Genomic DNA, 24624 nt, shown 5'->3' on the forward strand with positions numbered 1-24624 from the left:
TAAAGTTAGATAAAGAAATAAGGAGACAATACAGATATGGCCATATTTAACTGGTTATACCCTCTACCTTTAGAATAATTGTTCAATTGATTTCTTGCAGGGGAAGAGTTTACGAAACGGACGACCACAAAAAGTTTCGAAACTCCGAAGCATTAATATTAAATATGAGCACGCTTTAATGCAAACTACTTAAAATCAGTTACTGGTTTGAGTCTGCTAATTACAAAAGTTCATAAACGTTAATGCACCTCAATTCTGTGCTTTCGTCACAATAGTCCAAAATAGTTTGGTTTCGAGCCCTTGAAAATTGGCTATTGAACCTGCGACAGATTATCTTGATTACGATAGGTGATAAGGAAGATTTGAAGCAAAGTCAACAAATGCAAGCGGGAGTTTTAACGGAAAGTTTCAACCTCTAGAGGAGTATTACGTTGCAAAAACAGTTGGGACAAGTTGCCCGCCGATTTGAAGGTCTAACCCTCTCGGTAAGCTACAAATTTTGTCAGTATAATGTAATAATAACGATATTTACTAAGTTTTGGTAATACATATATACATACACACAGCCTTTTTACCCATAAGAATCTTGTGTCAAAGAATTTGTGACTTGAGGGTTAATAATGGCTTAAAGACATGGTTGATTATAACCATCTTGCTCTTCGACGTTGACTGTAAAATATTTGGCCCTTCGACCACTAACGCTTCAGTCCGTGCTTCTCAGATATCAGTTTCACATTTTCACTATCTGTCTGCAACGCAACGTTAACTGCTGATAAAGGCACAAATATCACCGGGAACAAGAAGTTTCGAAACTCTGAAGCATTAAAATTAATTATGAGTATGCCTTAATGCATATTACTAAGAAAGCAGTCACTGGTTTCAATCTACTAATTACAAAAGTTCATGAACGCAAAGAACCTCAAAGTATAAAGCTAGATACAGAAATAAGGAGACAATACAGATATGGCCATATTAAACTGGTTATACCCTCTACCTTTAAAATAATTATTCAATTGATTTCATGCAGGGGAAGAGTTTATGAAACGGACGACCACAAAAAGTTTCGAAACTCCGAAGCATTAATGTTAATTATGAGCACGCTTTAATGCAAATTACTTAAAAGCAGTTACTGGTTTGAGTCTGCTAACTACAAAAGTTCATAAACGCTAATGCACCTCAATTCTGTGCTTTCGTCACAATAGTCCAAAATAGTTTGGTTTCGAGCCCTTGAAAATTGGCTATTGAACCTGCGACAGATTATCTTGATTACGATAGGTGATAAGGAAGATTTGAAGCAAAGTCAACAAATGCAAGCGGGGGTTTTAACGGAAAGTTTCAACCTCTAGAGGAGTATTACGTTGCAAAAACAGTTGGGACAAGTTGCACGCAGATTTGAAGGTCTAACCCTCTCGGTAAGCTACAAATTTTGTCAGTATAATGTAATGATAACGATATTTGCTAAGTTTTGGTAATACATATATACATACACACAGCCTTTTTACCCATAAGAATCTTTTTTTTTTTTCTTGTAAGAACAATCATTATCAGGCTGAGATTAGCCACAATTTTAAGAAAATGCTCAGAACATATGCAGGCTGAGAATCAGTAAAGAAAGTCTTTTATTCGCTCATTTTGCTTTTTGGAAAGCCAAATTCAGCAAGAGTTTCAAATAGTTGGTTTGTGAGACATCTTGTTCACGGCATCAAAGCAAGCCGCACAACTAGGTGACAAGCGACTTGATACCATATGACAGCAAACAATGCATTTTGAGAATATGTTAAGGACGTTTTCAGGCTCAACTCACAAAAAAGATACAAGGCACGCCTTGCTCCCCCTCATTACTAAGAGTTCTTTATTTGGTCGCATTTTCTCGTTATTAAAATTCACAATTGGGTGAAGGGGTACATATTTTACCAGCTCAGACAAAGATCGTAAATCATTCTCCAAAGTACCTGATATATCATGAATGGACAAAATATTCGATTAAATAGAAAGCTTATTTCACCACTATTGTAGAGATCCATCCCTCACTTGTCACCTTAAGTTGCTGCAGCTTCAAAAACCGAAACATCTAATCGTAAAGAGTAGACTCATTGCCTTATATTTAAAATAAGTTCCCTACAAAAATTGTGACAAGAGCCACAATTACACTAGCGAAACGAAATGCAAATTTGCCTCTCGACTGAATGGGTACCATAAAAGGGATAGATCACAATAAGCGCGATAGCCTGCACTAGCTGAAAGCTCTTTCTTCTTTGCAATTGGAAACTTCACCCTTTGGGAACTGCTTGATAGTTTCGTACAGCTGTCAACTGGTGTAACTGGCGCTTTTAGAATCTTGGGATGATTATTTCAAGAATCTACTGAATCGTAACGATGGTATAAATATTCAGGGAAATAATTAATCAGCTCAAATTGTGTAATTTTCTTAATGGATACGTTACACTCTCTCTCATTAAGACAATTGACCGCGTCATTTTCAGCGTACCCGCGTGATAGCCCTCGAGAGATGTTGGGAAAATAAGAGAAAATGTTAAACAGATAGAAATTCGTCGATTTCTTTCATAAAACATTAAAATGAACATGTTTCTTTTTTTCTATGGGTTCACCGGTGCAATAAACACGAAAGGTTTTTGACCAATCAGGGATGGCTCTCGTAGTGCCTCAGCTGTTCTATAAATTTTCATAATCTCGAATTCCCCTCTAGAAGGACTGAGGTTTTGCCTGAAAATGAGGATCTTAAACCTACTTTTCCCTATATTCGGCATCTCTTAGAGTTCTCGTGGTTGGTAAAAACTATTTATATGGTAAGGTATTATCTATGGCGCGCTGAAGGCTTCTCAGCAAAAGATCTGTTCAGTCTCATTCATCAATTGTTTTCTAGGTGATATCGAATTCGTTGGACCCACCGTCGGTTTTTTTATTTTATTTAATTTTTAAATTTTTTTTAATTTTGGTACAAACCATGAAGAAAACTTACTTTTCAAGTATTTCAGCCAAAAGCTTACCTTTACAGGCTTTGGAAAAGTATCTCAAAGAGGCTATCAAACCCTCATTATAAAAGGTCGCATTAAATTCACAATGAATTCCTTTAATTTACAGAATTTTTCTGCACAGCTGTCGCTTTGGGAGACGATAATGATTTTGACGCGACAACCGGGGCAAACTATCTCTCTAAGCATGTTACTTTTTGTTATCAGTGGAACATGGGGATATCGCTCTGGAATTGAAATGATTAAAGTGACATTCTGTGGTATGTTACTCTTTTTAAATTTGGCCTAATAACTGTTTAGGAAAAATTACAGAATTATACCAGAAATGGCATGAAAAATGAAAATTGATAATTCCTCTAAGAAAAATAGAATTGCCGATTTTCTTTTTAACAATTGACTAACTACTTCTCCAACTATCCGATATCCAGGTTTCATTACTCCATTTCCATCATTTTCAAATTTACCTCTCCACTGCCCACCGGCTGTTTTACTCAAAACCAGCTGAGAATAAGACTACTCCTTTGTCGTAAAAAACAAGGTTACAATTTAATTTTTCCATGCATTGCTTTGTATCTAAGCTTTTCGTGGGGCCTGGACTAAAGTAAGTTAGAAATGTAGGGACTAATACATGGCATCAACTATTTACTATTGAAAGACTCAATTGGAAACTAATTTTGTTTTTTTGTAGTCCAAGGTGATGCTCCATTGTTGCATTCTTTTCAGGAAAGTACCATAAGCCTCCAACGTTTAAAATGTCTCCATGGCCTTTCATTCCTGCTGGAACCCATTTTAATGTTAGTATAACATTCACACCTGGTAAGTTGAAGTTGTGATGGAGACGTTAATATTTTTTATTGATTTTCAATTAAAAGTGATATCGTTACAAAAGCAGGAGTAGAGGCTTATGAAATTCCACGGCTTGCAAAAAATCCAGTTTGCATAATTACATTTTTTTTGACTGACAGGTGAATAAACTATAAACGACCGCAGAAATGGTTAAAAACTGCGGATAGCATCTTCCTTGATTAGAAGGTATGAAAACATACCGAAATTGCATGTCCTTGCGGCATGCAAGACAAATCGGAAGACGTATATTAATATCTTGTTTAAACCTAATGTGGGATCCAATCCACCACTGAGTTTTTTTCGTAGAGTATCGGACGACGGAATCCAATGCTCCAAGGTTTTACATGTATTCCATTCAGGGAATCAGATTTCCCCACACTGGAGACCAAAATAATTAACATCCTACTTTGTTCAAAGACCAAGCCAAAAATTTAACCTCTTTCTTATCAGTTTGACCAAGGGTGTATACCATATAATATCCAAGATTTGAATCCCTTTTCAAATTCCCTTGATGCGCAGCAGAAATTAATTTTTCATAACGCCAGGATCTGTGCCGCGTTCTAACTAGTGCTTGCTTCTAATAGAGGTAGATGTTCTCGAAGCATTCTTGCAATACGAAGTGGTCTCAGACGGCAAGGTGATTTTAAAACACAGGGACGACACTATATGCGATGTGGACCAATTCTTTTGCAATTTACCTGCTGGGGGTAAGTTGCCTCCCAAAGAGGGAGCTACGGAGAAAAAAAACAAAAGGAAGAAAATGAGAATAAAAGAAATGAAGAAAAGAAAGAAAGGAAGAAAAAAATTGAAAGAAAAAAAAACGAAAGAAAGGAAGGAAGAAAGAATGAAAAAAGGGGAGGATTAAGAGACACTTTTTCCACTCTGAATTTTCTTAAGCATTTATAATTAAAGCTAATCATCTAATACCCTGCTTTGCAGATTATATCAAAATTATTAGTTCCAGTTCATAAAATTCCAGCTTAAACCTTAGGAAGCTAATCATACCATTAGTTCCTGTTTTTTGTATATTTGTCCCTGTGATTATAGTCATACATATATTCCGAGATTTGCATATATTCAAACAGTTTCTTTTTCCAAATAGTTTTTCAACCGACGGTGTGAAATACATCGAGACATGTTTTAGAATTAAGAACGAAGATCTTTACAAATTACTTTCTTGACCACCTCTAAAAGGCAGGTTCGAATGAAAAATAAAACAAACAAAAAATAGCAATGAAAAATTCAGGCAATTTACCCTCATTGATTAATTTTTTCTCTTAGTGCATGTTGTTTCCTATTTTGAATAACCGTTGCTAATTTCTTAGCTGTTTTTTTTTTCTTCTTCTTTTTCTTTCTTTCTTTCTTTTTTTTTTTTTTTTTTTGTCTTCTAGAAACCAAAGTGTGGGTTCAGTCTGAAAAATTGCCGGCCATTCCTCCAGTTTTTAAGGTAATCGATCGATTAGCGTAGCCCAGTCAGCTCACGGGTTTCAGCGCTTGTGATTCCTATCTGATAGCCCCGGCTGCATTCAAGTCTTTTCTCCCTCTCTAGATTTTATCTTGTTTGTCAATCATAACGGTACAGTTTTCGTCCTTTCCTATATGATATTTATGGATCTTTCTCACGAGCGAATGTAACTACATTTTTCAACGAAACTGAAGCCGACTCTCTTGTGAGCACTCGTCCTATTATCTCAAATCAGCTTTTCCAAGGATATCAAATTCGTTCGCCACCATCCAGACCAAAAGATTTCCGGATATTCTGGTTTTATCGACTGAGTTAAAAATGAAAATTAGCCATTGTGAAGAGTTTCTAAAGAGTTAGCCCTTCGTTCTGACCTAAGGCTAGCGATTGAGACGTCAGTTTTGAAAACTCTTTATGGTGGCAAGTTTGCATTTTCAACTCAGTTGATAAAGCCAAAGTTTCCTGTGAGCCCCACACGGCCACGCATCGACGCAGCACCACGGTTTCTTTAGCAAATAATCCCTCCCCCTCTCCATTAAAATGATTTCCAGTCAAGCATTTTGTCATCTTTGTAAGCTCATTTTAATGTAGGATGTCACCTGTGAGCTTTACCATCAGTAGCCATTCTTCCTTATCTTCAGTACCATTACATCGACTGCGCACTTTTTCAAAAGGAATCATTACGAATGATGGTGTGGATCATTATCATTATGATTACGACGATTATTATCAAGCCGTGCATAGTTTTATCAGCTCATTCCTAGAGACAAGAGAAGGCCCTAAATCAATGCATGGGTTTACATTCTACGATGATTTAGTCATTCTATTTCATTTTGTTCTTCAATCAATTAGAATCGAATCTGCAAGGTGAAACTTCAACTTTTCAATGAAGAGAATATCATGTTTCTCTGTGGTGAAATTGTAGTCAAGGTGAGGTAAGAGACGAAAAGGACAAGCGGGAGCCAAGACTCAAGGGAAGCATGAAGGAAAAAAATAGGCATGGAAAGACATGCAAAGAGTGGTCTTGAAACCAATGATTCTGTAAACAAAGTTTTAAAATCTAACAATAATCATTAAAGATAACTTTAGTAACTTTGAGTAAATACATAGATTACGTTTTTGTGGCGAGGGAATCAGCTCATTTGTGAAACAGCCTGATATTTAAAACCGGCGTAGAAAACGGGGAACAATAAGAGGGCGGATCAGTTAGCGTAAAAACTATATACTCTAGCAAGAATTACTTAGATTTTAATGAGAAAGATTGTGCAAGGGAGCAAGCGGAGCACGTGAGAGCCTTTGAACTCTTCCCTACATACAGCGCTTCCATGAAACTCATAAGTTAAAAGAAAGAGTTTGGTAAAAATGAGATAGGACTGATCTGTTTGATCTTGTGAGTCGCTTGGTGTATTCAAGACCAGCCCATTGTTCAAATAACTTCTTGAAATATCAATTATGACAGCGCAGTTCATTGCATACGAGCAAAAATCATAACCAAAGGATGCTTATTGTCGCTCTCTATGGTTTTAATTATCCAACGCGTTTTTTTTTCGCTCAATAAATAAAAACATTTGGGGTTCACCGTGTTTCAAAGCAAAAAATTAACATGTCATGGCAAAAGTAATATCTGGTTTGCAGTATTTTGCCTTTCATTGCTTGTAATGTAAGGGGGCCACAATAGTCTTCACCATTAGCTGTAAAACAGCCAAAAAATATTATAGCCGAAAGTCCTTAAAAAGTTAACTGCAGAAATGGTTCTTTAATCACAAAGGACGGTAGCCAACTGTTGGCCGTAAAATGGCCTACAATTTAATATTTAACCGTAAAATCCATCACCCCATTGAGACCTTCATGTCAAAACTGAATGCTCTGCGCTTTTGAAGTGCCTATGACACGAAGTTCTTTCGCGTAAATATTTAGCTCATCATATGTACAAACCAATTTCGACTGAAGAAAAATCTCAAAAAACGTGAACGGTCTTTACGGACCCTAAAGTACTCTTATCTAGTCTTAAAAGTGTCCCGTAGACTGGTAACGAATTAGCGGCTGATGACGTTGAAAACTGTGAAAACTCTCTGTTGACACTTGCAAATCTTTCGCATATCTTGCAATTTTGTATCAGACAGCGTTGAAATGCTCTTGAAATAATGTCCGATAGCAATACATCCTTGTCTTCACCAAGCTCCACCGAGAGATGTGATACATCGTACTCAAGTAGTTGTGAAGAAATGGAAGTTGCGATTACGAAGGAGAACCCCGTTGTATCACGCGAAGATTTCGGCGAAGACTGACAAAGAAGATTTCTCGCCAGCGGTGTTTAGGTTAAGATTAGAACAGAAACTGCCCGTTGCTTAATGTTTAGTTTGTTGCGTTCGTGTTTTGTTTTCTATGGCGAGACCTATGCTAAGAATAGATAACTAGGTTCGTTTCTGTTACCATAACATTTTATTCCTTCGCACTATATGCGGCGAAGGTTCCCCTTGGTCAGTGCTCTAGAGTTTCGTTGCTGTGGAGAAATTCCCCTAGTAAACAAAAAGTTAACTTTTGACGAAATAATCACGTGTATCACGAGGCACGATGATTTTCACCGAGAAGTCATTGGGTAGTTTCACTGCAAGTTGCTCCTTTCCCCAGAAATTGCAAAGGCATAGGCTATCGTCGCGATCGACGAGCCGGTCAAACCGAACGGAAAACGAGTGAATTGATAGTAATTTGATTCAAGTCAATCTCAATTAGGGATGATTTTCATAAGGAAAACTTCTTTAGTTTAAGCGCATCATTGCCATATGAACCATTCCGCTCAAAGTAAATAACTGACAGCAGTATTATAAATAAATATTTCGTACGCATCGACTTTAACATGCCACATGGATTTACTACCATCTAATTCAATAAAATTTATCTTTCTTTATTTATCTCGCTGTAGTGCTGTTATCACAATGACATTGCTACTGTGGCTACTTTTAGTTTCTTGAGGACAGGGGGGATTTAATGGGTCGTGGGAAGGATCTTCTGAAGCCTAGGTTAGGAGAATACACAGCCCCTTCGAGATAGTGTTTGTCAGTATCCGCCAGAGGTTTCGCACTGTTCAAAAGGATATCGGTCAGCTCAGGAAAGGGCTTGAACTTCATCACGAATAATAAAAAATCTGATATTTAAATACGATGGAAACTAGAATTGGTAGGATTTTCATACAATAAGAAAAGCGCAAATGTAGTCTTGCAGAAAGACAAGGAGTATGAGTACATCTCAAGCGCGTGAAACAAACAACAAGCCGAAAAGAATGTTAAAGAATCGTGCTCGTTGTGGGAACAGACTCCTTCATCAGCATTCTTTTTAGCTGAATTCATAGGTTATCTTCCCCTGATTTGACCAATGGTATGTGTTCCTAACAGGTGTTTTCGAAGCCGGCACCGAGCATAAGGTCGACGATATTAAAAAAAATAACATATCCTCAATGTCGACGATCAAAACGCGTCCATTTTGGCCATACAGCTACATCCTTTGGAAAGTAGTGAAATATAAATATCCGGTTAACGTGTATTATTCTTGTAGCTAACACCATTTGGCACTCAGGCCTCGCAATACGTTCGTCCTTTCTTCTTGATTCCACCATAATTGATGACGTGTCTTCACAGTTTTCTACGTCACAGCTACGTAACATGATCGTGTAACTGATGATCAAACATTGCATCTTCTTCAATTACCATGTCAGCCATTATCTTAGCATGAGTACTAAGAATCACGAGCACACTCGTGATATGCGCCACAATTCGTACTATACGCGTATCACGTGTGTTCATCGTTTGCGGCTGTTGCGCGGAACAGCTTTCATCGCCCCACCCCTCTCACATGAATCTCTATGTTGATTTTACTTCGCGCGTGAATTTGTCGCTCGTGACACCTTATTATCTTAAACATCTTGGAATACAATGCGATGTTTAACATTAGGCTGAATCCAATGACACTAGAACCGACTCAACACAACCGCTTTAATCAGCTTGATCAGCTTGGAAAGTTCATGATGATTGTTGTCATGAATGTAGGATTTCCACTTTTGGCTTTTTTCCTCACTTAAAAATATCGTGAGTCCCAGAAAAACGAAACAGTCTCTTTCGGACTCAGAGTGTTCTTTGAAAACTACAGGAGAAAATCACAGAGTTGTACCGCAAGCTGATATTTATCTCATTGATTTTCCTATTTGGATACAAAAGCCTTCCTCAAATCGGTCTCACAGTTCTGACAGCCAGCGTCTCTTGAGTGCTCTACACCTTACTCCGACCAATCAAGAACAAGTTTGAAGATCGCTTACAAAAATTTGTCCTGTGGATCCTTTTCTTTAACCTTTGTCTTGGTGCACTTTACACAAACTGGGATGAGAGTCAAGGAGAGGCAAAGAGCGACCCCATCTTTGTAAATGTCCCATTCGTGGTCCTTAACGCCTCTGTACTGTTGCTTGCCATAGGTAAGTCAACATGCTGCTCTGTTTTATTCAATATGCATTTAAGTCATTTGCCAAAAAAATCAAGGAAAATTACCGTGAATGATGGTCGTTTTCTCAATCCCCAAGTTCTTTCGATAAAATCATTAAAGGGTAACTGACGCCTAATTCCCTCCCTTCGCCCCCCGCCATTTTTTTTTTTTTTTGTCCCAGTACATTCCTCTTAGGTTAAAGAATCCTGAATGAGCAAATAAACGATATAAATAAACAGCTGTAAAAAATATTTTCCCATCATCTTTTCCTCCCAACCATTATCGAGTCTTATACTCAAAGAACTATTTTTTTTTATTCCATGCCGAAAGTATTTGACTTTAGATTTTGTCCCGTGTATATCACTGTGACCTTAGGCCCATCGGTTCTGGAGTGAGCATGACTAAGCGCAAGGTGTTGCCGCGTATTATGGGAGATCGTAATCCGGTTTCGTGAACGAAACTCTTCTTTTACGTTCCGGAAATGTACAAGAATTATCCTTTTTTCATTTTTTTTTTTAAAGGAGACTAGTGAGCAGCAGGAAGGAAGACTTCTTGCTGTTGTAACCTTTTTGTTTATTTTTTTCGACGCGTTTTGTCTCTAGCTGAGAGTTTTCCAGGAATGATTACTAACTAACATTGAGCAGCATATATAGCACATTCGTGTGCCTAAGTTTGATCAACTTCCAGTGGTAGCGTATAAAAACAGAATCATGTAGTAACACCTTGTTATGAGCCCCACTCAAGCGTCGTTTCTCATTTGCGACCGGAAACATGATGAAATCAGTCCTGTTCGAAAGGTTACTCGTTTCAAAAATGTACCGCTGTCAGCTTAATGAACAGTAAATTACTCACACTCGTTTATCGTAAAATAAAACAAACCGACAGCCTGAGATAGGAAACCAACAAGGATAGAAAACCAATAAGTTAGTCATCTCATTTAGTGTTCCCAAATGTGACAGCATTCGTAGAAAACAGAAAACTGCGAGGTACAGATGGAGTATAATGAATACTGAGATCTTAGAAAAAAAATCCAAATCATTGTACTGACGAAATGTCAACACCCATTCTCAAAACGCTTTTTGGCAATAGCGAAAACAAAGACAAATTTCAGAAAAAAAGGGACACCTTACCGTTTTGAACGCTTTCGGGTAAGATCTTAATTAAAAGTACAAGTGTTGAATTCCGTCTTTTCTTCTAGTTTAAAGGAAACGGAATTCAACATGTGGAGTCAGTTTTGAAGTACATTAGCTTCAACCCGATCCGATGTTCCGGTTTCCTTCGCTAAGGAGTGATTACAAGAACGGGAACATCCGATGAACTTTCACGCTTCATTGAAGATAGCAACTGAAGAACTTCACTGAAATATCTGTCTTCAAAATCTTTTTGTGTGCCTCATGAAATATCTCGCTTTGGGTAGCTTAAACAATTAGAGCTTTTGTTGAAATCTCTCTGGCTATTGTGAGACTATTAAATGGCAATTCATTGCAACTAAAGGCACTAGCGACTCCCGCAAAGGCTGTCTTCTTTAAACACAATGCGAAATGTTTTTGAGTCTTTAATTTAAATTGAGGTAGTAAACGTTATAAATCATATTAAGTTTGTTTTCAGTTAAAAAACTAAATATTTTTTGCTTAATTAAAAAGTAGGATCCCTCGCACTTTCGAGTATATTTGAGTTTGACGCATTACATATATTTAAGCAATAAAGAACTCTTTCGATCAGTTTGCTGGCGTAATGGCTACTGAAGTAATTGTTTAGTTTGAATGTTTTGTATGAATTCCTAGTAAACCTTTATTCTTTTGAAGCATGGAAAACCACAAATGGCGTAGCACGTTAAGGAGGCTCCATAGGGTCGTTGACTTCTTTCACAAAACTCTTCATTTCGATATTTTATGACTCTGACGTGACTAAATTTGTTGATAGCCGCAAATAGTCTCTAGGTCTAGTTAAATATTTCGCTTTAAAGTAGCTTACGTGGTGGCAGAGCTTTAAGGTTACAGATCCAGACATGATCTTCCTCTCTTTTTATTAAGGAATTGGTCGAGTGAACTTTTCCTGTCCATTGCCTAGTTGGCTGATAAACCCAGTGGAAGGTAAATACTTTGCCCCTTTTACAACCAGCTAGATTTTCCCCTTTTGTCTTTACGTCGTCAGCAATAAAGAAATGGGTTTAGGGATAAATTGAGGAATGCCACAGTCTCGTATAACAGATGACGATACAATGCATCTCTTTCAATCACCAATGTCAGCCAGGAAGGTCGCCTTGACTAACGAATTACAAAACACATAGGCGTCTCGCGTGTTTTTAGCGTTTGCAAATGTTGCGTGGGACAGCTTTCATTGTAACGCGCGTGAATCTCTATGCTGACTTTATTTTGCGCGTGTGGATTTGCCGTTTGTGAAATGACTTTTTAACGAATCGGCAATAATAACCACGCAGTTGTCATTAACTGCACAGAGACATAGCGGAATCACGATATATAATGAACGCTGAACTTCATAGGAATTATTCAAGAAACATTTTGGTGGATGGATAAAGCCCACATTCTTTCTTTTCCTTTCCAACCAGCACACACCACCGAGTCTTAAGTAAGCTATGCCATGCAACAAATTTAAAATCACTGAAAAGCTCAGTGATTTAAAACGATTTGAAAAGCGCATTTATTTTATCAGCAACAAACGGCCGTATGCAGCGAATGTGGATGATATTTTGTGACGAAAAGTCTCTTATTTCCTTTGAAACTCAGGGCCCGGTGAACTCTAAAAATATTATTTATTGAGCAGAAAGAAAAAAAAAAAAAAACAGCGAACGTTTAGATAAACAAAACCACAGACAGCATAGATAGATAGAGTTTTGGTTTAGAGATTTGCTTTTGTGCAATAAACTTCTCAATGGCTTGGTAGTGAATACGCTATGCAACTCAATAGGACAAATAACTGAAACACACAGATCAGTCCTTTCGTATTTCTATTTACATCTCTGTTGAACTGTCGGACTTTCAAGGGAGCACCGTGTATAGGGAGGGGTTCAAAAGTTCCAGTATGCTTAGCTAGCTCTCTTGGAAAATCTTGCTTATTCAAATCTATGTGATTTCTGCTACAGTTTACTATTTTTCGCGCGAATTGATCCTCTCTCTTTATTGTTACCTGTTTTTGCTGCGTTGTTTTTTTCATTCATGAGTTGATTCCCTCGCCTCAAAAATTTAATCTATGAGTTTACTCAAACTACAGAGCGGAGTTATCTTTAATGATTGTCGTTAGATTTTGAAACCTTGTTTTACAATATCAGCGATTGCAAGACGACTTTTTTAATGTCTTCCCCTGCTTAAGCGAATTACTTTCCCCCTTATTTCTTGTCTTTCACTTGAGTCTTGACTCGTGTTCGTCTTCTAGCGTACCTTTCCAACAACTTCACCACAGAGAAACATTATGTTCTTTTCATTGAAAAGTTGAACTCTTCCCTTATAGGTTCGTTTCTATAATAGATTGAAGAATAGAATGAAAGCAGAATGTCTTAAAACGTAGAATGTCAACGCATGCATTTATCAACGACTCTCTCTTGTTCCTCGAAAAGAGCAGATCCAACTAGGACACGCAGTGACAAAAATCACCGTAATCGTAATTATAATGATCATCACCATCATCATTATTTTGCCAAAGCGCGCGGTCGATGTGATGATGTGATGATAACAAAGATAAGAGAGAATGGCAGAGAATGGCTACTGAAACTACTGAAAAATTCAAGAGAGCCAGCGTGTATTAAAATGAGCTCACAAAAATGTCTAAAAGAAAATTACAAAGTGCTCGAGTGGAAATCATTGAAATGATGAGTGTAAGTTTCCAAAGAAATTATAGCGCTTTGTCGGTGGGGGGAGGGGGGGGAGGGGTTAACAGGATTATTTGGTTTTAACAAAAGATTTGATGATGTAAACTGGCCACAGTAAAGAGTTTTCATAGCCGATGTTTCAAGCGTTAGTCGTTACTCAGAGAGATAGGCTGACGCTTAAAATGTCAGCTTTAGAAACTCTTCACGGAGGCTCATTCGCAGGTTTGACTCACTTCATAAAACCAATTTATTGATATATTCTTAGGCCTTTATGGTGGCCAATGAATTTTAAAACCTTAAAAGAGCTGATTTTGGAGCCAATAGGATGAGTGCTTACGAGAGAGTTCGGCTTCAATTTCGTTGAAAAATGTACAAGCGCTTGTAAGGTGCATAAACATCATAACGGAAAGGACGAAAACTACAACGTTATGAGTAACAAACCAGAAGAAATTTAGCGAGGGAGAAAAGACTGAAATGCAGTCGCAGCTGTTAGAAAGGAATCACAAGCACTGAGACCGGTGGGCTGACAGAGCTGCGTCAATTGGTTGATTACCTTAAAAAATGGAGGAATGGGTGGCAACTTTGCAGATCCAACCCACACCTTGGTTTCTAGAAGACAAAAATAAAAATAAAATACAATAACAAAAAATCAGTTAAGGTCAGTCATAATGGGAGACACCGCCAAGAGCAATATATAAGATCGATACAGTAATCAGCGATAACAGATTGCCTGAATATTTTATTGCCATTTTTTTGTTTTTTTTTTCTCTGTTTTTGCATTCGAAGCTGCCTGTTCGAGATGGTCAAGAGAGCAATTTGGAGAGATTGTAAACATTTTTAATTTCTCAAACACGTCTCGATGTGTCTCAGCTCGCGCCTTCGTCGGTTGAAAAACTATTTGAAAAAAGAAACCATTTGAATTAATACTAATCTCGACAGATGTGCATAACTATGATGACAGGAATATAGGAGAAAACGAACCTCTATAAACGGCTATTAAAGCAAAAGTGTGAGGTTGACATCATTGACTATTTAACTGAAATGATTAATGGGTTTTTCCCAGTTGATGGAAAAAGCCTCCTTGGTTTTAGGTTGGAATTTTTAAAGAACCGGTAGTTTCGATCTGTTGACCGGAGTACTCGGTAAGCTTTGGAAATATTTGAAAAGGTAAGAAGACCCATGTGTGCAAAAGTTTCTCCTAGTCCCCTTCCCGTTTTTTTTTTCTCTTCCCGTTTTAATTCTTTTGTTGTTGTTGTTGTTTTTGTTGTTGTTGTTTTGTTTTTTGTTTGTTTTCACTCTCTTTTGGAGACTTACCACCAGCAGGTAAGCTGCACAGATCTGGGGAAGAAATGCATACACGGTCGTATCTGTTCCTGAAAACAACCTCACCGTCTGCTGAGACCAATTCGTATTGCAAGATCGCCTCCAAAACATTCACCACTATTAGAAGCAAGTATCGGTTAGAAAGTGGCTAGAAGAACCTTGTGTAAAAGAAGTAATACAACATGAGCTACATCTGTTGTACATCGAGGGGTGTTTTCCCGAGGTCTTGAAAACCAAATTTTCCCTAGAACACCTTGCTGGCGATCGCTCTCAGCGCTAACCCAAATCTTCTATTCTCAAATCCTGGATCTTCATAGCATCCACCCATAGTCAAATGGATAAGAAAGGGGTTAGATTAATGGTTTGGTCGTTGACCAAAGAAGAATATTAAAAGTTTTTGTCACGAGTGTAATTCCAAAAGAAAATCTGATTACCCCCACCACCAAAAGGATCAAATCTTGGAGTGTTCTATGAAAAACAACTCGATTGGACCCTACAGTAGGTTCAAACGAGATATGCGTTAGTCTTACATGTCTTACATGCTGGTAGGATTTGCAATTTCTTATTTTATCATTATTTTTTTCATTTTTCTATATTCTATGGACTTGCAACAGCCCGTCTTTCTTGGCCGCCGGGCCCCTTCCCTCTGTTTCTTATAAATTTACCATGTGGACTATCATGTTTCTAGTAGCACCCTCCCCCCCCCTTCCAACTAGTCTACTAAGGCCCTCCCCTGAGCGATTCTTTCCCCTCCTTCCCCAAAGCACACTTTCATTTCCGAAAAAAAGTTTTATCTGAAGTACTCCATTGTTTCACATTCTGAATGTCGAAAGTTTTCAACCGGAAAAGTGCATTCGGCTAACAACGAGAATAAAAACTAAATGAAAGACCCTCCCCACCTCCGAAAAGCTTCTCCTCTGATCCCCCCCCCCCCCCACGAAGCCTTGGAATTTCATAAGCCTCTCCTCCCTCCCAGTCTTTACAATATCATATTGGATATCAAAATTATTAAAATATAATAACTCCTCCGTATTCGATTGATATCAACTTACCAGGTGTAAATGTTACACTCAAATTGACAAGAACACCGGTGGGAATGAAAGGCCAATGAGAAACTTTAAACGTTGGAGGCTTATCATACTTTCCTAAAAAAGAATGGAACAATAAAGCTTGAATTTCAATGCTATTTTGACGCTTTGGGGAAACCCCGCACAAAAATAAATAATTGCTAAAAGTTTTTAAAACCTTAGACTACAGAGAAACAAGCACAATTTACTGTTCAGTCACTAGTTATTAAACGGCCGATATGATTCTTATTTCTCCATACTTTTGGGCCTGGAGTGGAAGATTTTGAGCGGGATCACATGGGAGGGGATGGGGATCAGTTGTCACTAAAGTTGTATAAAGGTGTATAAAAGGGGGATTGCAGAAAATTAACCTCCAATTAACTGCCAATGAGAAGAGATTGTATGAATATTACAGAGCCTTGAAGGGGGATCAGGTACATACTAACTAGCCCCCCAACAAGCAATAAATAATGACTGGTCCTTCAGTCCCTGTCTTTCTTATATAACGTATTTCCTGGCCCACAAACAGAACAAACAGAATTGTATAGAACATTACAATGGCCTGGCTCTTCTCATTTTGTTCGGAAAAAATGTGGACTTTTTCAAAAAATGAATGGTCTTATCGGCAGCTGGTTTATTGAAATAAGGAGGGGGGGGAGGTAATGGAAAGTGAAAAGAAAATCATTTGGAATCGAGGATAAACAATTAAGAGTGGAGAACGAATTGTCAAACCCGGAAATCGGAAATCAGAAATGAGGAATACAAACAGAAAAATTGGAAATTGGAAAGATCATTAAAGGCCTCCAAAGTAGTTGATTAATCGAAAAGGGAATCTTCCTCGTAGCGCCTAATTCCTCTTTCTTCATTTATCAACTCATGAATGGCATGAATTTCACATCTAAAATCTCATTCTAGTTCAGCAAAATATACAAGTCTTTCCAGGTAGCTGTAAGAAAGCAAATTAGCATTTTTTTTTCCTTTGAAGAATTCTCATTTTTCACTCCCCATTCGATTTCTAATAACATTCTGTAATTATTCCTGAACAGCTTTTGAGAGCGGAATATCTTTTAAAGAGGATTAAAAATAAATCAAAAGAGAGACACTCACCACAGAATGATGCATTTACAATTTCAATTCCCGAAGGATATCCCGTTGTTCCACTGATGTTAAAAAGGAGCATGCTCAAGGCGATAGTTTGTCGTAGCCGACTGATCGAAATCATCATCGTCTTTTTAAAAAATAGCTGGGAAGTAAAATAATGAAGAGTATTTTAGATGTCAAATACGTCTGCGAGTAGAAACGTGAGATTTAACGTGGAATTTTTGATCAATGTATGTTACCCTCTCTGAAATACTTCTCCCTAAAAGGTGTCTTCTAAAGTAAGCTTTTGCTTGAAACGCTAATAAACGCATGTTTTATTTCAAATGCCACGAGTGAAAAATGATACAGGGCTGAGTAAATTTTTTTGTGATGTGTGCCAGAATTTAGGAAATAAACAGTAGGTATAACGAATTCGATATCTTTAGGGAAAAATTGGAGGATAAGGTTGAACCGAACTAAAGATTCGCGAGGTTGAAAAAAAAAAAAAAAAACTTTGTCCTTGTTTTGCAAGTGTACTTCACTATTACACTTCATTTCGTGTTACATTTTAAAATTCACGGTATTTTTTTTTTCTCACTTAGGAGATCAGTGACTAACTTTCCCCTATTGGGAACAAGACATAGTCTGTTGATAAATAAAGAACTGGGAGATCATTTGAACTATGCTTCTGTAATTATCATAGATAAAGACGATTACAGTCCGGCTCCAAGTAAGGCTCCAGATCTAACGAGGATCATTTTGAATATATGTCACTAAATAATATTTGTATTTTATATACCAGTGCATGTAAACTGTTTGTTAACTATACATCTGTCTCTTAAGAGTTTCTTGCGCAGTAACATTCCACCGATGGCTGGCCCTACGTCATCCGTATTTGTTGTTCATGGTGTTGATGGTGACAATGTAAGTTTTCCTAGTGTTTATAGATGAAAATTATATTGAACAATACTGAGAAAGCAGTTTTGCTTGCAAACTGAATTCCCCGGGTAGCTGCATCAGATACTTCAATGAGTTTCTTGCCTATGGTGACAATTACACCAAAAAAATTATTTACAATGTAGCTGTTGCCAGCCGAAGCTTTTCCATTGAAAAAAATATATATATCTGTATCCTGCTTTTAAGCTTACATCCTCTGCCTTTTGATAATATTCATACTTCCCTTACAAGTAGATTTCTCAACAACTGGCTAAATGACTTCAGCGTCATACTTTCAAGATAACACAAAAACACAAAAACACATTTTTGTTGCAGAATGTAACTGGTGTGCAGATAGATGGACCTATCTCATCAAATTTAATAGATGAGAGCTGTCAGAGGGATCTGACGGAGACTAATACTCCCAAAGAGGTGTCTATTTAACGGATATCTTAGAAGACAAACCCTTGTCATTTTTGGTATTAATGTCTCTCCTATCTGTTGTAATAAATGTTTTTTTTTTAACTGAAAAAAACCGATCAGCGAATTCATCATAAAAAACATGGGTATAAATCAGTGATCAGTACATAAAAATGCTATTAAAAATGCAATTCACCATCGATACAAGTTAAGACTAAATTAAAAATTATCAAAAAAATATTTACACTGATAAAAAACTTATACACTACATTTGTGTTGTGCCTTATCTGATTCTATTAAAAGTTGTAATTTTAAAAATTCTCAGCGTTTCGCAAGCACGCAGTTCTTTGGCGAGGTTATTGTAATTCTTATCAGGTACCTGATATGGAGGATATCACTTGGGAGACAACACCTTAATCCAGCTCTCCTGAGGGGGAAAGTTTGAAGAAAGAGAGGAAAAAAGCTAAAGAGAATAGTTAGAGACCCTAAGAAGGATACATTGTGGTTACACTGGCAGGCGATGGCCGTCATGACAGCATGGGCCATTCTGCAAAGTATGGCACTACACCATATTTTGCTGTACAGTAGGCCTTATTATTCACATTGTTCTTGTAAAGGTTGGTAGATGTGAAATTCATGTTAAAAAAGAACTTACTGTAATGTATTATAAGACAATATATGGGAACATTTCATAGTAGCAAAAAAAAATTGAGCATACAGTGAACCAGCATATTTGTTCTGAGTCACTTTGTTTTCAGAGTATGTGGCCGAAATCCACGAAACACTAATCTCATCGTCGAGGGAAGCTAAGGGGCTGTGAAAGAGGAGTTGGGCAGGGAGACCCTTCAAGCTTTGCACAGTATGCTACAAAGCAAAGAAACAAGGAAGAGGCCATTGAAAAGTTCCATTCCAGAAAGCAGAAAGAAACAGTGATCTGTCCTCCAACCTGTTCTGGTTAAAGGGAAATGCCCTTTTTGGTCTTGCTTATTTTGTGAAGGACAAAATATTATGTTTTGAGAAATAAAGACTGACTGAGTAAACAAATGTAAACAAATAAATGAATCAATCAATCAAATAATGAAACAATCAGTCATTCAAATGATCGATCAGTCCATGAAACTGTTTTTTTTTTCCTAATTTCCCTGCAGGGCTACAGGCAATGGTCAGCCTGCTGCAACTGCTGCTACTCGCGAAAGGAAAACACACATATGCTGGATAGTGATTTATCGGGTGGATAACGTTATCCAATCTTTGAACAACCAAGCCCTGGGGAATAAACAGGTTTCCCTGAAATGAAAACTTTCTTGTTTATCTCCTGTCAGGAGTGAGAGCTACAACTTGAATCACTTGATATGAACCTGTTTCAGAAGTCAACTATCATGCCTGGTTATTGTATGGCTTTGATTTTATGCGATGTGGAACTATAAAACTACACTCAACTGTGTTATGAAAAATTAATGAGCGTTATTGTTGCATTTGAGCACTTGATTAGAAAACAAACAACAGTTTTCAGGTGACAAAATTCTTTTTGCTATTTAATACATGACTATTTACATATAGACTTTCTGTAAACTTTTTCCAAACGCGACAACATCAAGTAAACGGTAAGGACATAAATATTGTGAAACCTAGTCTTTGAATGACAATGTTTGTTGGAACCTCACAATTTTCACGTAAAACAACTTTTATCATCCGTTTGGAAGATTGAAACGAGTAACGTCATCCGCTCATTGAAAATAATGAAGTGTTTATACTTCACTACATTATGATTCATCCTCATCTTCTTCCTCATAACTATGATACTGATCTTCAGCTATGGGAAAGGCAGATCTCATTACACTGTACACACAGCAAGGAAGAGGAAATCTGTTTGACATGCCAACATATACCCAAACTATACGTACAAATTGTCTTTAGGCCACAGATCGCAAAAAATCTGTAAATGTAAATGAAGTCCATATAGGTGATTAGAATTGCGCGTTTCCGAATAAATACAAAAAAATTATACAATAGAAAAAGCCTAGCTACAAACCATTCTCTGACGTCGACTTCACCAAAGAATCTTCGGAGAAGATCTTCTTCCTCTTCTTCCTCCTCTACAGCGACTTACATCGCGTATTGCCCAGCTTCTCCTTCGTTTTCTTTCGGTTCGACACTTTCTTCGTATGGTGCAAAACCCTTATTGCCGATACAAATCTACCCTCCGAGGTGCTAGACAAACACTCTGAGTCATCTCCTCATGAAACTTGCGAATATTGTTTTTCTGAGCTCGACATATTTACTTTACTTTCCTTTGACAAGAAGTCCTAGAAGATATTCGTGTTGAGAATCTGACGCAGCACCACAGTTTATTTGGGAAACTTACTCCCTTTATTAAAGAAGGGCTTAGAGGTTTTCTCTTTTGCGATTTAAGCTATTTTTAGATGGTTTGCGGAAGAAACGCTGGCGGATCTCATACCCTATTCAGTTTTCCCATATGCTCCCTGGTCTCTACTTCTACTATATTTCCTCAATTGTGAATTTGATAACACGAAAATTCGACCGCATAGAGAGGCCTAAGTATTAAGAGGGGAGCCAAAACCAAAACTTGACACACATTATTCCTATAGTACTGTGCAAAAGTAATGCAAACGATTATCGTTGTTTATCGCGCTTTGTTCTTCCGATATATCGCCGATATATCGTTCATTTCCTTGACACCTTGAGAACGATAAATCGACGAGATATCGGAGCTCTCCTGCAATATCTCGTTCCGACGATAAATCGTTTCAACGATACATCCCTCCGGCGATATATCGCTAAAACGATATATCGTAGAGCGTGTAGAACATCATCAAGATATATCGCTTCAGTGAAATATCGTTCCAGCGATTTATCGCTGAATCAGGAATGCTTCATTGCGATATATCGTTCTGGCGATGTATCGCCTCAGCGAGTTTTCTCATGGCGAGAAATGCTTGTCTTCTATAGCTCCTTCAAGCGAAATAATTATAAGTTTTTTCAGATTCCTCCCCCATTATGTTTTGGTATATGTAAGTTGTTAATGTTGTTTAAGTGCGTCTGCAAAGGTAATATTCAATGAAAGGGTAGTCAATAGGTACATGTATTATACTAAATGTAGCCAGTTTAAAATGGGGCTTTATTTGAAGCTCGTTGCAGCATTGTGAAAGGAGCCAGGCCTCAAGGGAAATATTTAGATTTAATATTCGAAAAAAGACGTTATTTTATTAAACAAATGATTTTATTAAACAAATGATTTTATTAAACAAATGCTTTTATTAAACAAATGATTTAAATAAAAAAATGATTTAATTAAACAAATGATTTTATTAAAGTATTGTTCACTATGCCTTAGGATAAAATTGGTAAATCAAGATCAGCTTAGTATGGACGCTTTTCCTTTTCATTTTTTCGCAAATGCTGGCAGCGTTTTCTGGTGCTAACTTTGCACGTATCCCACATGCAGCTCGTTTCGTCAGTTCTGCGGCACTGGTAAGAACAGGCCTTGATCACCACAGCTAAAAAAGAAAAGAAAAACCAAAAAAAACCTCAGAAAAACAAAGTATTAATTGTCGCAGCGCAAGGGGGGAAGGGGGTTGGGGAGGGTGTTTCTTACCAGTACAACATACAGATCATAAAAGCAAAACAAAACAAAACAACATAAAAACAATTTGGTTGAAGAACATTATACATTTCATCCAAGTAAAATAAGAAACTTTCTTTAGCATACCTTTTATAGCTATGTCCGATGGAGACACTTCAGGATACCGACTTCGGCTCCACTTCACTGAAACGATTTTTCTTCAATGATTTTTTTCCATTTTTGTTCTATGCGCTATGATGAAAACTATCTATGTTGAATAAATTAAGCTTTCCCCTCCTATAGCAATCGAAGCCCGTAGATGGATCGAGATTTTTATCAGATGACTGGTTCCTACTTGGTGGTTTGTTCTCCATAACAATAGAGGCGTAGGCTTCAGGAGAGCTTTTCATATTTAAATTAACTACACGCGAAAGGATGTGAACAAAAGGCGTGATAAAGCGACTTTGATAGAGTTAATGGAACCGTGGGCTAATTTCAGTCCTTTGATTGTCATGTGAGTAGACGGGTAATTTGAAAGTGCTAAAATTCTTGTTTTTGAGATTAATGAAATATGCATACACGCTTTAGTTTTTGTGGCACTTGCAAAGAATAAGCAAGGAAACAAGGAATATCGATGCCCGATTCTGTCAGCCCTTAATTAACCATACTGTTTTTTTGGGAAGGGCGAGGTTCAATTGAAACAAAGTTTTGTCTCAGTTTTGGTCTCATGCGCACAAAAAAAAAGGAATTGATGGTTTGATGGCTATGCATGAGTAGTCTATTGTTTATTGTTTAAGAGAACGGGTCATAAAAGTGCCATTATTCTTGTTTGTCTGTTTTTTAAATTTATCAACAATCTTAAGGTTTTGTATGCGTAAAATACTAGGGTACATAAAAGGAAACTTTCACGACTTTCTTGAGATCATGGTCGATGTACTTAACGAATTTCTCTTCCGTCACCCTCTCAGCCCAAAACGCCTTTATTCCGTCAACCAGTTCTTGTTTGTTTTACGGCTTCACTTTCGATTCTAAGTAAAATTTCAGTTCGTGCCTAAGTTCTCGATGGGATTTAAATCCAGACTCTCTGGGGGAGTACGCAACCAGTTTATATCATTCTCGTCGAAGAAGGCCCTCGCTCATCTTGTCGTATGTTGGGATCATTATCCTGCACAAATCTGTGGTCTAGTAGCGTCTGATTGATGAATGGTAGAAGGGTTGTCTCCAGAATACGGCAGTACAGTTATGCATTCATTATACCATCGAATATGCACACTTTAGTAGCTCCCTTTCTGCTGATTCCTTCCCATACGTGTACTTTAAGTGAATGTTTAGGTTTCGGTTTTCTTTTGAATGGCTCGTGGACCTTTCGGTAGCATGTATGTCTGTATTGTTCCAGCGAGACTGAGCATTCATCAGAGAATATGACATTATGGAATGCATCACCGGAATCCAGGATTTGTTGTGCGTACTCTAGTCTTTTCACCTTATTAGCTACTCTTATCAGTTGACAGTAATGGATGCGCTGCAGCGTCCATCCCTATTTGGCTCGCGATCTTCGCACAGCGGAGGAGTTCACAACGATTCCACGCTTGGCCAGTTGTTTTGGAATCTGTATTCTTGTTGCCTCGTCGTTTATACACATTTGCTTTTCAATAAAAGCTTTCGCATCTACTGGAAGCTTTGTCGGCCTTCCTGATCGAACGCGGTTTTCAGTGAATCCAGTTTTCTGTATTTTGTTGATGATCCTGTAGATTTTCGCTTCTCAAGGCTTTCAATATTTGTACGGGAAAAAATCCTTCATTATGGAGACAAGCAATTTTTTTTCTCGTATGTGAAGTAACCTTCGGCATGATTACGCGGTAGTATCCCGCGGGTACATTATATGCAAATACATATTGGTTTCCATGGGGATGCAATAACACATCGCAACGCGTTAAAAAAAGTAACCTTGCACCCTCCCTTAGTACCGTTTTCACAAGCTGTCTTTTTCTCGCTCTCGCTATTCCCGTTTGTTCGATGGTATCAAAATGAATATAGGCTTTCTTACAATTTGTTTTATTTTGTGCTGTAGCGAACTTGCTTAACTAATGTGCAGCGAACGTGTGGCAAACTTCGACCATAGCCGACTCTGTATGTAGCGAAACTGGCTTAAATTCATTATTCTGCCCTTTTCACGCTGATTAAACAGACTTCGAATAGAATGATACACTAGGTTTACTTTCCTACTCACTCAGACAGTATCAGAGTGATGAAAAATTCGCCGAGCAGCGCAATGTTGCCTCATCGATCGAACTCTTGGCTTTTACTTTTGCACAGTACTGTATTTCATTGTCTTACACGATTCGTAACTTACCAAGAGAAATACACCTGCAAACTTGTGTGCAAATTGTCCCAGACGTCGTAGAAACGGAATTCTTTCTTTAGAAGTTGAAAATTTTCATCCGATCTCGCTTATCGTAATAAAGAATTGTGTCCCTGATTACTATTCGTCAACGCTCTCAACCAGACTATTTTTAATCGTGACGCCAGCAATGACAGGTAACGAAGACGTAAACAGGAAGATATCTTTTCACCCATCCAATTTGAAATGTTCGCTGTTTATTCGTTATTACTCGCCT

The 24624-nt window shown here is 37.7% G+C and overlaps 4 protein-coding genes and 1 pseudogene across 11 annotated transcripts in view; 2 read left to right on the forward strand and 3 right to left on the reverse strand.

Annotated features, from left to right (window-relative positions):
* LOC149047494 (uncharacterized) overlaps positions 1 to 24489 on the reverse strand; it is a 79495-nt gene extending 55006 nt beyond the window's left edge. For both annotated transcript variants that reach the window (XM_089203569.1, XM_089203567.1), the window contains exon 1: positions 24360 to 24489. The gene's annotated coding sequence lies outside the window, so the exon portion shown is untranslated. The remainder of the gene's footprint in view (positions 1 to 24359) is intronic.
* Positions 1 to 24624, forward strand: part of LOC113686153 (uncharacterized) — a 123567-nt gene that overhangs the window by 69752 nt on the left and 29191 nt on the right. The gene's annotated exons all lie outside the window — the stretch shown is intronic.
* LOC149047497 (uncharacterized) lies at positions 323 to 6389 on the forward strand. Of its 3 annotated transcripts, none has more exons than XM_089203576.1 (7): positions 323 to 485; positions 1276 to 1412; positions 3103 to 3253; positions 3717 to 3809; positions 4424 to 4546; positions 5231 to 5286; positions 6154 to 6389. In XM_089203576.1, the coding sequence occupies exons 3-7, from the start codon at positions 3139 to 3141 to the stop codon at positions 6238 to 6240; spliced, it is 474 nt and encodes a 157-aa protein (XP_089059702.1). In that variant the 5' UTR covers positions 323 to 485; positions 1276 to 1412; positions 3103 to 3138; the 3' UTR covers positions 6241 to 6389. The 3 variants fall into 3 exon arrangements, with proteins under 3 accessions (XP_089059702.1, XP_089059704.1, XP_089059703.1); XM_089203578.1 differs by having other exon boundaries at positions 336 to 485; positions 6227 to 6389; XM_089203577.1 differs by lacking the exon at positions 323 to 485 and having other exon boundaries at positions 1032 to 1412.
* Positions 12998 to 24522, reverse strand: LOC113686160 (uncharacterized). The gene is made up of 6 exons (XM_027203760.2): positions 24360 to 24522; positions 17095 to 17230; positions 15973 to 16065; positions 14912 to 15037; positions 14151 to 14206; positions 12998 to 13247 (listed from the first exon to the last, which is right to left on the reverse strand). The coding sequence occupies exons 2-6, from the start codon at positions 17210 to 17212 to the stop codon at positions 13161 to 13163; spliced, it is 480 nt and encodes a 159-aa protein (XP_027059561.2). The 5' UTR covers positions 17213 to 17230; positions 24360 to 24522; the 3' UTR covers positions 12998 to 13160.
* LOC149047498 (uncharacterized) lies at positions 19429 to 22416 on the reverse strand (annotated as a pseudogene).

The sequence above is a fragment of the Pocillopora damicornis genome, chromosome 4, assembly GCF_964200805.1.
Source record: "Pocillopora damicornis chromosome 4, jaPocDami1.2, whole genome shotgun sequence".
Classification (NCBI taxonomy): Eukaryota; Metazoa; Cnidaria; class Anthozoa; order Scleractinia; family Pocilloporidae; genus Pocillopora; species Pocillopora damicornis.

What these genes read in the sequence shown, in the direction of transcription:
- LOC149047497 (XM_089203576.1), top strand. Translation starts at nt 3,139, where the DNA reads ATGATTTTGACGCGACAACCGGGGCAAACTATCTCTCTAAGCATGTTA. An exon ending in TTGCAATTTACCTGCTGGGG is followed by an intron (nt 4,547 to 5,230) that starts GTAAGTTGCCTC and finishes TTTGTCTTCTAG; the next exon opens with AAACCAAAGTGTGGGTTCAG. An exon ending in CCATTCCTCCAGTTTTTAAG is followed by an intron (nt 5,287 to 6,153) that starts GTAATCGATCGA and finishes TCAATCAATTAG; the next exon opens with AATCGAATCTGCAAGGTGAA.
- LOC113686160 (XM_027203760.2), bottom strand. Translation starts at nt 17,212, where the DNA reads ATGATGATTTCGATCAGTCGGCTACGACAAACTATCGCCTTGAGCATG. An exon ending in GAGTGTAACATTTACACCTG is followed by an intron (nt 15,038 to 15,972) that starts GTAAGTTGATAT and finishes TGCTTCTAATAG; the next exon opens with TGGTGAATGTTTTGGAGGCG. An exon ending in CCATTCCTCCATTTTTTAAG is followed by an intron (nt 13,248 to 14,150) that starts GTAATCAACCAA and finishes AATCTATTATAG; the next exon opens with AAACGAACCTATAAGGGAAG.